Source organism: Thamnophis sirtalis, unplaced genomic scaffold (genome assembly GCF_051295495.1).
Source record: "Thamnophis sirtalis isolate CommonGarterSnake01/CBP01778 unplaced genomic scaffold, rThaSir2_p1.2 scaffold_5, whole genome shotgun sequence".
Taxonomy (NCBI): Eukaryota; Metazoa; Chordata; class Lepidosauria; order Squamata; family Natricidae; genus Thamnophis; species Thamnophis sirtalis.
Genome location: NW_028261385.1, coordinates 103,104,075 through 103,116,665, shown reverse-complemented (window position 1 = coordinate 103,116,665; position 12,591 = coordinate 103,104,075). Strand labels below are relative to the sequence as shown.

Sequence of the window (12,591 nt, the reverse complement as noted above, 5' to 3'; positions counted from 1 at the left end):
TGGAGAATTCTGGGAGTTGAAGTCCACCAGTCAAAGTTGCCAAATTTGGGGACCCCTGCGTTAGGGCAATCTACTCCTCCTCCAGATTTGTATTACTTGTTACAAATGGCTTAAAATGAACTGTCCGTCTCTTCTGTTCTCCAAATCCAGGCTGCATAATATTGATTTTTTAAAAACACTTTTTACATCTCAAGTCGAAAAATCTTCAATCGGGACGACCCCCGCGAAATAGAAGCAGCTTCTTTTTTGGTACTACTTGACATACTGCTGTATTATTACATCTGTCGCACGTTTTTCCGATCGTTTCCCCCCCGCTTCTCCTCTAAGCCTAAAGAAGAAAGGGGGGGGGGGAGAAGGCGGTCAAAGGAGGCCGGAAATGAAAAGCCATCGAGAGTTTATCATGTGGTGCATCTATGGTAGGAAAAGAGAGAAGTTGACCCGGAAGTGAACGAGCGGGGTGTGTGGGGGTGGAGTCGGGGCTGTGTTTCGGTGTCGAAGGTGGCGGGTCTGTACTTAGTTCAAGATGTCGATCGAAATCGAGTCCTCGGAGTGAGTGTGGAAGGCAAAGGGGCGGGTGGATGGGTTTTGCGCTTGGTTCCCGCTTCCTTTGGCCTGTCCCAGGCCTAGCTCCTCCTGACCGGCCGCCCTGCAGCTTTACCCTTTGGTGTATCGCTTCACTTGCCGTAGCTGCAGTCCAGCGGCCGTGGGGAGCACCAGGTTGCTCTTAAGTTTATGCCGGAAATTTCCGAAGGCGACCAAAGCTTCGCGTCTGTTTATTTACTAGTTATTCATAGGAAGGCAAAAGATACCGGAATGGGGGGGGGGCTGGAGAGGGGGAGAGAAAGAAATGCATTTGGTAACGTCAATACAGGTAGTCCTCGTCTTACGACTGAGCCCAAAATGTATATTGCTAAATGAGAAGTTTGTTAGTGGATTTTGCCTCCCTTTACAACTTTTTTTGCTGCATTTGTTAACTGAGCAAACTGTAGTTGTTAAATTAGTAACACCGTTGTGTTAAGTGAATCTAGTTTCCCCATTGACTTCGCTTCTTGGAAGGTTGCAAATGGAGATCACATGAACCTGGAATGTGCAGTCGGTTGTCAAGCCGATGCAACCAAAATGTGGGTCGGTTGTCAAGCATCCGAAGATAAACATGTAACCATGGAGATGCTGCAACATTCCTAAATGTGAAAAATGGTTACAGCTTAACTTTTTAGGTGCTGTTGTACCTAACGGTCACTAAGTTAATTGTTGTAAGTCGAGGACTAGCTGTAGAATCAAAAAGGAGCAAAAGCATTTCTTAGTTCACTACACCATTGTGTAGTTTACTAAGCTCTGATTAAATTTTTTCTCTCTTTGAAGCAGAAATTAATATTGGAAAATTCCTTCTAATGAGATAGTATGTATGTTATGTGTTTGGGATAGAGAGAGACTGCAAATGGAATAAATATCAATAATTAATTGTACAAATTGTTTTTTCCCCAGTGTTATCCGTTTAATCATGCAATATCTGAAGGAGAACAGCCTTCATCGTGCTCTGGCTACATTGCAAGAGGAAACTACAGTGTCTCTGAATACGGTGGACAGCATTGAGAGCTTTGTGGCGGATATTAATAGTGGCCATTGGGATACAGTACTGCAGGCAATACAGTCACTAAAGTTGCCAGACAAAACACTCATTGATCTGTATGAACAGGTCAGCAAGCTTTGTGCAATAATATTTTGAGTTGTATCTTTTGGCGTATTTTTAATTGCTACAAAATAAATTGGCATTTTTGCAGAGTATTCATCTTTCATTTTTGAACAGAGGGGCAAATGATGATACTTGTATGATATATCATATGTAGGATAACACAGATATCACAGCTTAATATTTGTGCCAGATGTTATGGCATCATCACATAACTAATTATGCCATGGTGTCATGCACATATAATTTGATATATCATGGCATGTTATGGTTGCTGCTGTCTATGAAAATTGAATCATCCCCATTTATTAAAAAATTATATTGGCGCCAGATGCAATCTGATTTTCCACCAATTTTTACAATCTGTCAATTATTTTTTAAAAGTTTTTTCCCCCAAGAATATAAGCTTTGCTTTGTATTGTGCTTCTGCAATGTAATATTGGTACCACATAACTGTTTTAAAGATGTTAGTGCATTTTATATACATCCCCCTGTTCAAGAATTTTCGAGACTTATGGTCTACACGCTTTCAGTTTTGAAACTTGAATCAAATTTTGATAACATTGATCAAAGTTTTCAGCAGTGTAATTCCATTTAAACTGAATTTACAAATCACATAGTGCAATAGCTTGGTGCATTAACACATGTTTGTATGACTAATAATTCTTTTTCTGTTGATATTTCAGGTTGTTCTGGAACTGATAGAACTTCGTGAATTGGGTGCTGCTAGATCTCTTCTGAGACAGACTGATCCAATGATCATGTTAAAACAAACCCAACCAGAGCGATATATTCATCTTGAGAACCTTTTGGCTAGGTCCTATTTTGACCCACGTGAGGTAAAACTATGTTAGCTCATAGTTTTTTACATTTATTATGTTAAATAATACATGAAGGAACCACTAGGGTGGCTAATCTGGCTCTTTAATAATATTATATTGTTGTTTGTTTTGTCTATTTAGGTTTACTTTTTTATTTTTCTCATTTACAGTTTGTAATATATAAAATATCTCATTTAATCATTTCTGCATAATGGAGGATCCAACATTTACTAATTTCTGCATTTCACAATGATATTATTAGAATTTACAATTTTTGAAAACTTTTATATCTAATGATACCATTTCTTGCACAGATACATTTTGTTGTTTAATGCAAAGCAAATTATGTAAGCTATCACACAGTTGTAAAGTTATTGTTAGTTAATTGTGTAATTCAATTTGTAATACCGTTGCATGTTTGTTGAGTGTAAAATATATTTAAATGTGCTTAAAACAATTCAGCTCTCTATCCCAGTATAACCCCCTAGATAGTGAAATGGGCAGCATATAAATGTAATTAATAAAGAAATGATAGATAGATGCTACCTGTCTTCTAAGAGATTTAGGATGTGTAAAAGAAGAAGTAATTAGATGTATTTCTAATATTTTTTGAATTGGTTCAGATATTTCTCTGGAACCAGTTTTAAGAATTTAAAATTCTCTGTTGGTATCCGCATACATAATTTCCTTTTGCCTCACATATTCTCTATGTTTGTTTGACTAATGTTACCTAAGGTGACATGTTTTTTCTTTAAAAATTCTGATTAAACCTGGCCTTTCTAAACAAATTGAGGGATATATAAAACATGAAAGATGAATATGACTTCATACAGAGGAAAGAGGCTGAGAATCCATGATCTTGTGCCTTGCCTAAAATTTAGAATTATTTCATGTTAGACATTTGTTTCACTGTGTCGTAAATAATATTTCTTCGTTACATTTCACTCTGAGATCTGATCTAGTTTAGGATAGAATCAATATGGTACCTCTGTCTTTCTTTATGTGAGAGAGTAGGAGAATGCAATTTTGTTGATCTAGCTTGTTTTTGAGATAGCTTTTGATATAATCAAAAATATGCTCTTCCTCAATTGTCTTTGTGTGTTGGAGTTCCTGTACAACAGATCTCCTGTTTGCAGAATAGTTTTACATAACAGTGTGCTTTTAGATTTGGCAGTGGTATATTGTTGGGTACCAAAAGGCACTGCTTTGTCCACAGTTCTGTTTAACATTTATATAAAGTTACTGGGACAGTCCTACTGTTATATCTTTGAAGCTCTCTTTGTCCAGATCTTGTTTTGATGAATGACAGAAAAATGCTTTTTGTTCCTTCCTGTATTTTGCATTCCCTATTCCTTGTTATTGTACAGTGTGCATATTTTGTTTTATTGTGTATTTTTATTTTATAAACCAGAATGGATTTATTTTGTTCAGTAAACACATATGATACTATTTTCCTTCTCAAAGTTGTATTGTTTTCTATTTGCTTTTAGATCAGTGTAATTTATGCAAATAAGCAATCAATGTTTCTTAGCTGGCTGAATTAAATTCTGCCCCTCACTATTCAATAAGGAACAAAAATTAATGTTTCTACATAGGGTATGCTCTTCAAAAAAATAATTATTTATTTTTCATACTACGTCCATTTTTTCTGGAACTATATATTAGACAGGTTTGCTGATACTAGTTAGAAAGATTGTCAGCATGATATTTGGTCATTTCTGAGAATATAATAATTATTAAGTGAGCGTTGGATTTTATTATGTATTGACATAGAAAATTGCTATTTTGAGGGTAGTTAACATTTGAACTGTGAAGACTTTGTTTTTCTTTCTTTCTTTGCTGAATGATATCTTGATGTATCCTCCACTTTCTCTGGCTGAAGCTGAAGCAGAAATAATGTGCATTTTAACAATAAGTAGAAGGTTGGATTAAAGTTTTCTTCTGAGTTAAACTAAATAGGATTGATCTTTCCCAATACAGTTATTTCTACCAAATCTATCCCAACACTTAAAACTGTGTTGTCAATTTAAAATTGCATGTATAAAGTGTCAATTTTTAATAAAACATCCAGCTGACAATCCAGACAAGTTCCTGGTTTTTGAGAAAGTGGCAGATTTCTCAAAAGGAAGTTACTGCTCTGTATATCTCTGGATCTGAATGAATTTGGCAGCATGTAAATCCAATGATTGATGTTGCGTTTCAGGCATACCCAGATGGAAGCAGCAAAGAGAAGCGGAGAGCTGCCATTGCCCAGGCTTTGGCTGGTGAAGTTAGTGTGGTACCTCCATCTCGTCTTATGGCGTTATTAGGACAGGTATTTCCTCCCCCTTAAACTTAATTGATGAGTATGAAATGGAAGACTGATTGTTCTTTAAAGCCTATGATTATGAATCTTTATTACGGTGCTTAGAAACCTTTCTTTTAATGTTTAAGTGTCCTTTCAAAAGTGTTACAATCTGCGTCTGTAATCCTCTTTGGTATCGTAGGCCTTAAAATGGCAGCAGCATCAGGGGCTACTTCCCCCTGGTATGACTATCGACTTGTTCAGAGGAAAAGCAGCTGTCAAAGATGTGGAAGAGGAAAAATTCCCCACGCAGCTGAGTAGACATATTAAGGTGGGTTGTCCTTCACCATGATTTCAGCAACAGATCTCAGGCCTTTTGGTATTAGGGAATTTTTATTGGATCAAATGAGGAATATGCTTAAGGCTTAATAGATCTTATTGGCTGGATTCAATATTGTCATACGGCTTATTTTATTTAGCTCACTATGAGAACCCAACTGTGATTCATTGATCAAACTCTAATATATTTTAGATGACGTCCATATTTTAAAATAGTTATTTTCCACATGTCATTTTCATTCTTGTATTTTTAAAAATAAAAGCAAAGTTGATTTTAGTAAGGAATTGGATGAGAGCCAGATTGGTACAGTTGTTAAAGCGCTAGGCTAGAAACCGGGACTTTCAGTTGTAAAGCATGGTATCATATGACCACATTATTTAAGAATGACAATCACATTATTCCCTGTTGCTATCGATAAGTAAAGACCTCCTGGTAACTTCCTCACAACTTCCAACAACAGCAGAGTGGAAGCTGGCTGGAAGTGGCAAGTCCCAGCTGGCTTGCAAGCAGGCTGGTCGGGAGGTAAGTGACTGCAACTTACGCCTCCCACATGCTTCAGGTGCAGCATCAAGGCAATGCTTTTTGGATCCAAGAGTAAAATAAGATCAAGATCCAACTAGTGAGTGATCACCAGGGTATCATTTCCTGGGTTATAGAGAAAGAAAGACACTGCAAACTACTTTTGTACAGTTGCCAAGAGAACTCCCATCAGTGTATCCATGTATCCAATGGGAATTAAGTTTAATTTGAGGATATCTTTACCTTTCCAGTCTAGATTAGTACATATTATTTGTTATATGCTATTTCTTTCTTCCTATGAAACAGTTTGGGCAAAAGTCTCATGTGGAATGTGCTCGATTTTCTCCGGATGGTCAGTATCTGGTTACTGGTTCTGTGGATGGATTTATTGAAGTTTGGAACTTTACTACTGGGAAAATCAGGAAGGTAAATTATATGACTTTTCTTAACTGCCATGTGAATTGCTCAAAACTCTACATCAATTCTTTAGGCACAATAAATGAAGATGAGTAATATGAACTCTTCTGAATTTCCAGAGGAAATTGAAATAGGATTTTAAATTGGGATATACAGTGCTGAACCAAATGTTCTATTTGCCTTTTTTAAAGCAATGCAGTGCAATGTCCTTTTTAAAATGGAAGCCCATAGAAGATGTTATAAGGTGCAAGATCCATGATCCATATCAAATATTTTCTTCTTTGTTTTATTTTTGCTGTTGTTGGGTGGGTAGAAAACTTTGGGAGATTAAAATGGGAAATAGAATGGGAATTAATTCTTGCTGGTTACTTTTATATTTCAAAATTAGAAATAAATGTAGGTGGAGAAAAATGGGTTTTGGAGAAGATTTGCAAAGAGACAGTAATGTTGATTGTTATTTGTATAAACGATAAGTACAGTGTTGGAAACCCCAAATTTATTGAGTAACAATTAACAAGATCTGAGGTACGCACTTTGAGTACAGAAGAGCTTAGCCTCAATCCTTGACTTATTCTGTTTCAAAGAATCTCATGGTTTAGATCTAAAATTGCCCTCTGAATTGGAGAGCCACCACCATTCTGGATTTTTATAGTATGATTTAGCATAGTGTGACTCTGAAATGATTTTGTATACATCCGTTCTTCCCAATGCTTGTTTTTATCTTAGTTCTATTAATTTGTTTTGCTCACTGCTTTGTTTAGGATCTGAAATACCAGGCACAGGATAATTTTATGATGATGGATGATGCAGTGCTGTGCATGTGTTTCAGCAGAGACACTGAAATGTTAGCAACTGGAGCACAAGATGGAAAAATCAAGGTATGCTGTTAAGGACAGCTGGAGGCCCATAGAGGCACCCAAGAACTCACTTATAAGCCATATTTCCTGAATGTCTACGACATGACAGACACACAATACTGGGAGTTTGTCAGGGCTCAAAAGAGTATGAATTAACCATCTTCTGAGAATGTGTTCTTGGTCCTTTCTCCATGATTTTCTGTAGTGCTTTCTAAGCATTGATTCATGGAGAGAGGATAGAAGTATTTTCCCTAAGGTCTGTGGAGATTTTCAGCCATCTAGGTCACAGTTGTCCCAAAGATACTTTTTCAAGAGGCAACTGCACTTTCTGGTTTTTCTTTGAAGTTGTTTCGCTTCTCATCCAAGAACCTTCTTGGTTGAGAAGCTCAGAGCTGAAGAAGTTTCTTCGATGAGAAGCAAAATGTCTTAAAAGAAAAACCAGAAAGTCCAGTTGACTCTTGAAAACGATCTTTGAGATATTTCCCTGAAGGAAAATAATTCTACTCTTTCTTAGCATCAGGAACAGTTTGCACAGTCCCCAATCATGGTGTATAAAGAAACAGAGACTGTAAACTGTTCCTCTCTACCTCCAAGGTTGCATAGCAAGAAACAAGTTTATGGCAATGAATCATGCAGAAAAAGCAGTTTTCTGTGGGTGCACGTTTGCGGTCCAGATTGGTTTTGGTTTTTCTTTATGTTTTCTTCTTCTGGCAATTTAATGACATTCACTAATCTCAGATATTCAGTTAATAAAAGGGTCCAATTTGAGTACAAGAGCCGCAGTAGCGCAGTGGTTAAAATGCAGTACTGCAGGCTACTTCTGCTGACTGCTGGCTGCCTGCAATTTGGCAGTTCGAATCTCACCGGGCTCAAGGTTGACTCTGCCTTTTATCTTTCCGAGGTTGGTAAAATGAGGACCCAGATTGTTGGGGGCAGTATGCTGACTAAAGCGCTTAGAGAGGGCTATAAAGCACTGGGAAATGTATATACGTCTAAGTGTTTTCTTGTTCAACAGTCTATCCCAACAATGGGCCAATCTGCTGCCATAGAAAAATTATTTTATTCATAAGGACAAGCAGGGTATGTTTTGGGTTTACCTGAGTAAGCCAGGCAATTTGGCAGGAAATGTTATTATTGTGTGATGGTAACATCAGTTCCTTGGTTTCTCTGAAGGTGTGGAAGATTCAGAGTGGGCAGTGTCTGAGGCGATTTGAAAGAGCCCATAGCAAAGGTGTCACCTGTCTGAGCTTCTCAAAGGACAGCAGTCAGATTCTGAGTGCCGCCTTTGATCAGACAATCAGGTATTTCTGATTTTGCAATACATTTGGCTGTTCCATCTGACTTGGACAAATAACGCTAATATCGTTTTTATGCTGTAACAGGATTCATGGCCTGAAATCAGGAAAGACTCTCAAAGAATTTCGTGGTCACTCCTCATTTGTTAATGAAGCTACATTTACACAAGATGGACATTATATTATTAGTGCGTCCTCTGATGGCACTGTGAAGGTACTCACGCTCCCGAGTCCCAATCACTAGGTGTAATTTGCATGATTAGTTAAAATCTTTGCTTGTTGGTTTGTTTGTTTTTCTTGAAAACATATTCTTAGTAGTATAGGTAGTCTTCAGTTTATGACCACAATTGAGCCCAAAATTTCTGTTGCTAAGTGAAACATTTGTTAAGTGATTTTTTGCCCCATTTTATGATTTTTCTTGCCCATTTATGACCTTTCTTCTTAAAATGAATCAGGGCAGTTGTTAAGTTAGTTACACAGTTATTAAATGAATCTGGCTTCCCCACTGACTGCTCGTCAGAAGGTCACAGAAGCTGGTCACATGACTCAAAACGTCCTAAATAGGAGTCAGTTGCCAAACATCTGAATTTTGATCACATGGCCCTGGGGTTACTGCAACAGCCATAAGTATGAAAAATGGTCGTAAGGGTTAGGGTTTTTTCAGTGCCGTTGTAACTTTGAACAGTCACTAAATGAGCTGTTGTAAGTTGAGGACTACAATACAGAGATCTTTACAAACGCTGTTCGCTGCCTGGTCAGGGTAAAATTAAACTAAATGCAATTTCTGTCTCTCAAATGATTTCTACCAACTGCAGTGTTTTCAGACATATGAGGTTGTTTTGGTTTTTGGTGAACCCCCCCCCCCCCCAAAAAAAAATAATAATAATAGTTTGAGTTAAATTAACTTCTGGATGCTCTCTTCAGGTTAATCTCTTTTAAGTGACTGATTAGTAGTTTTTTTTTTCTTTGTTTTTAATATTGCTACAGAACGGGTTCACTTTTTGCACTAAAATCACTTTTGAATGAAATGTTTATATTAGCACCCATCATAAAAGACAGTATGTACAAATGGAGAAAAGCCCTGTGTATTATGGGAAACAATGCTGTGGTTAGGGCCATTATATATCCTGCATGAAGACACATGTGGGGTAACTTGGGTTTCATTCTAATATGGAATCTGCATATTTCCCGTTTATTTGTTAGGTTTGGAATATGAAGACTACAGAATGCTGTAACACGTTCAAATCCCTAGGTAGCACAGCTGGAACAGACATCACTGTGAACAGTGTGATTCTCCTGCCTAAAAATCCGGAGCACTTTGTTGTTTGTAACAGATCAAATACAGTTGTCATCATGAACATGCAGGGGCAAGTACGTAATTGGGTTGTGTTTTAAACATCTGTGAGAATGCAGTCGGTGTTCCTTTTGGATTCGGTAACTAGAGTTGACAATGGCTAGTCATTGTTCCCACTTTTTCAGATTTGTAAGACTTTTTAAAGTCATGATTAAATGTTGCATTGGTTGGTTGAGGATGCTGAATTAATCTTTAGGATTCTCAAGTAATCTAAAAGACCCTATTTTAGGTTATATTTTTAGCTATTTAGTTAAAGCTTATATTTTCATTTATACACAATTTTAAATTGGTATGGAAGGTTCTTAGCTTTTGCTTCAGTGAATTTAGTCAGTTAACAAATGCTGAAGAGATATTAATATTAATATTAACCCACAGTATTGGTTCCTTTTTTATTTCTTATTAATAAATTTTTATGCTGCCAATCTCTCCTGGAAGGCAAGTCTAAGAAGCTTTAGAGATTGTATATTTTTTTTTAATCAAGGTTTATAAATGTCTCTGGTAACATCATTTATAGCACATCTCACTTTTTAAAGATGCTTATTATTAAAATCCTCTTATACTGTAAGGTTAGCTGGTGTTCTCCTGCTTTACATTTAATATATTTCCAAAGACAAAAAGCAAAGGAGCTAGTGAGGTTTGAAATATGCACATCATAACACGTACTGTATATTGAATCAAAAATAAGGTGAAGATTTATTATACCTTTCAGCTCACACACACCCCTTCTCCAAGTGGAGAGATAAAACTCTTTCTTACCCTCTGTCCATCAGCATCTTTTAACCTCTGAAGATCTGCTTGCTTCTTGTTCTGTTGCTAATAATTTGCAGTAGAGATTGCAATTCCGTAACGTTTTACTCTGTTCTTTAGAAGGGCATTGTCACAAGAAATGAAAATTATGCCTTGAATAATATGGCTGCTGATTTCCTTTTTTTCTTGTTAATATTTCAACTTGGTAGATTGTGAGGAGTTTCAGCTCTGGTAAGAGAGAAGGTGGTGACTTCGTCTGCTGTGCCCTTTCTCCTCGAGGCGAGTGGATCTATTGTGTGGGTGAAGATTTTGTCCTCTACTGTTTCAGCACAGTGACTGGCAAACTGGAGAGAACACTGACGGTGGGTAGCAGAGGGCATCTTGGTGGCAACCTAGCAGCAGTTCCATATGCAGTAGGGACCAGATTTGGCTCCCTGGCCCCATGGACTTTTTCACCAAATCTAATATTTCCCCAGTTTACACTTAACAAAATTACTTGGCAGAGCAGGTTTCCTTCTCAGAAAATCACTGGTGAAGATTACAAAACTTTCTGCCCTGTTTCCTGACTGCCATGCCACTTTTTCCCAAACCCAAATATCTACCAGTTGTATAGACTTCAACTTCAGATTCTTTTGGCCTGCTAACATGGCTGACATTTGAAGTCTTCAGATATAGGGAGTGTCTGGAAGCCTGCTTTGTGGCTTCAGGACTTATATAGTACTTAGGACTATAGTCTTGCTCGCTCAGGACTTAGTTCAACTTTAATTCAACATACAATCACCTCACTGCAAGTAAACCATAAACCATGCATTTAACAAACCCTCAATGTTTCTCTAATCAAATTAGATGTAATCCTCAATCCCAATGTCAACATTTAATTTTTCTTCGTTTCCTGTAGGAAATCTAATAGGGATATCCAAGCCACAAGAAACAAGTAGTCAGGTTGCTGTTTATTATTAAAGCAGGACATTTTGCTCTCAGCTAGTTCTACTAGTTTCAGAATCCATTCTTCCAGAAAGCACTTATTTTTCTTGATTATTTTATTTAAAAAAAATCTTTTAGGATAGAGAAAGGTATGTATAGAAAATACCTCATCTGATCTTATCTCTGGAGATACTCATATTTCTTCTTTCTTTCTGATGTTAAGGTTCATGAAAAGGATGTCATTGGTATTGCTCACCATCCCCATCAGAATTTGATTGCTACCTATAGTGAAGATGGGCTGTTGAAGCTGTGGAAACCGTAGAACTGCATAAATTCCTTCAGCATATGGCTACTGAAACTCCTGGGAAGTGTGTACCATGTGCAGGGGATATGTTTCCAAAAATATTTTTAAAAGGCTTGTTTTAATTTATACTGAATTTCATATTCAGCTGTCTCAAGAGGAACCTTTAGCTATATATAACGCTAGTTGTGTATGCAAATTGAAAAATCAGTTCAATTTCTATAAATGTTTTCATAAGTTTCATTTCTGCTTCTTACGTGAATGGCATTACTTCTACATATTTTTGGATTTAAAATATATAAAATGAGATTAACTCTTAGTTAAGGGAAAAATGAAGAGCAAATACATGCAGTTTTACCATTTAAAATGGCATGTTAAAATTTTGGCAGTATTTATGGAACTATAAAGCACATATTTAAACATTGTCTGTTGAAAGTTACAATCTTGCAGATTGTTATTTGGCTCAGTGAGACCTCTTGTTATTAAGGTAAATGTACCACTTAATAACAAGAGGTCTTAAGAGGGGCTGGGAGTTCCTGCTCTGGTTAAATATTAATTTCCCTCTCCTATTTAGAATATATAAATTGTCTTGAATAGGATAGAAACTAATTGCTATTGTTTTGTAGACTTTTTGATGTTCTGAAATATACTGAGTTTATGTTACAAGCTTCATCTTATTTTTAGAAAATATTTTTTCCCTTGAAGAATTGTAATTTTGCTGTTCAAAATGGACATTTTGTTTCTAAATTTGTGCAGATTTTTTTGTAGCTCCTTTTTTAAAAAAAGCACCTGCCTGTTCTACAATAAAACATTTCTTAAAGAGGCATCTGACTTAGAATTTTTTAAACTTTTCTTTTAAAATAAGACCAAACTTGAAATTTATCATCTTTATAAAGAAAGTATGCTTTCTTGACTGGTGAAGAAATGGTTACATATTGAGTTGCATCTGAAAATTAGTACTATTAAATGTATATCCATCTTTCCTATATTCATTGGCATCGAGGAAATCTCGTCTTTTTTAATATTCTAGAGTAGGCTGTGG

General features: G+C 36.5%; 1 protein-coding gene across 1 annotated transcript; it reads left to right on the top strand.

The window, feature by feature from the left end:
* Positions 1-438: 438 nt before the first annotated feature.
* SMU1 (SMU1 DNA replication regulator and spliceosomal factor) lies at positions 439-12,373 on the top strand. Its single transcript, XM_087716354.1, has 12 exons — positions 439-549; positions 1,486-1,696; positions 2,377-2,529; positions 4,715-4,825; positions 4,998-5,126; positions 5,961-6,080; positions 6,833-6,949; positions 8,102-8,229; positions 8,311-8,437; positions 9,427-9,594; positions 10,534-10,686; positions 11,472-12,373. The coding sequence occupies exons 1-12, from the start codon at positions 524-526 to the stop codon at positions 11,568-11,570; spliced, it is 1,542 nt and encodes a 513-aa protein (XP_087572480.1). The 5' UTR covers positions 439-523; the 3' UTR covers positions 11,571-12,373.
* The last annotated feature ends 218 nt before the right edge of the window (positions 12,374-12,591 follow it).

Bases quoted from the DNA above. Each gene is read 5' to 3' on its own strand.
- SMU1 (XM_087716354.1), top strand. From the start codon at position 524: ATGTCGATCGAAATCGAGTCCTCGGA. The intron at 6,081-6,832 runs GTAAATTATATG...TGCTTTGTTTAG, and splicing joins CTACTGGGAAAATCAGGAAG to GATCTGAAATACCAGGCACA. The intron at 8,438-9,426 runs GTACTCACGCTC...TTTATTTGTTAG, and splicing joins CCTCTGATGGCACTGTGAAG to GTTTGGAATATGAAGACTAC.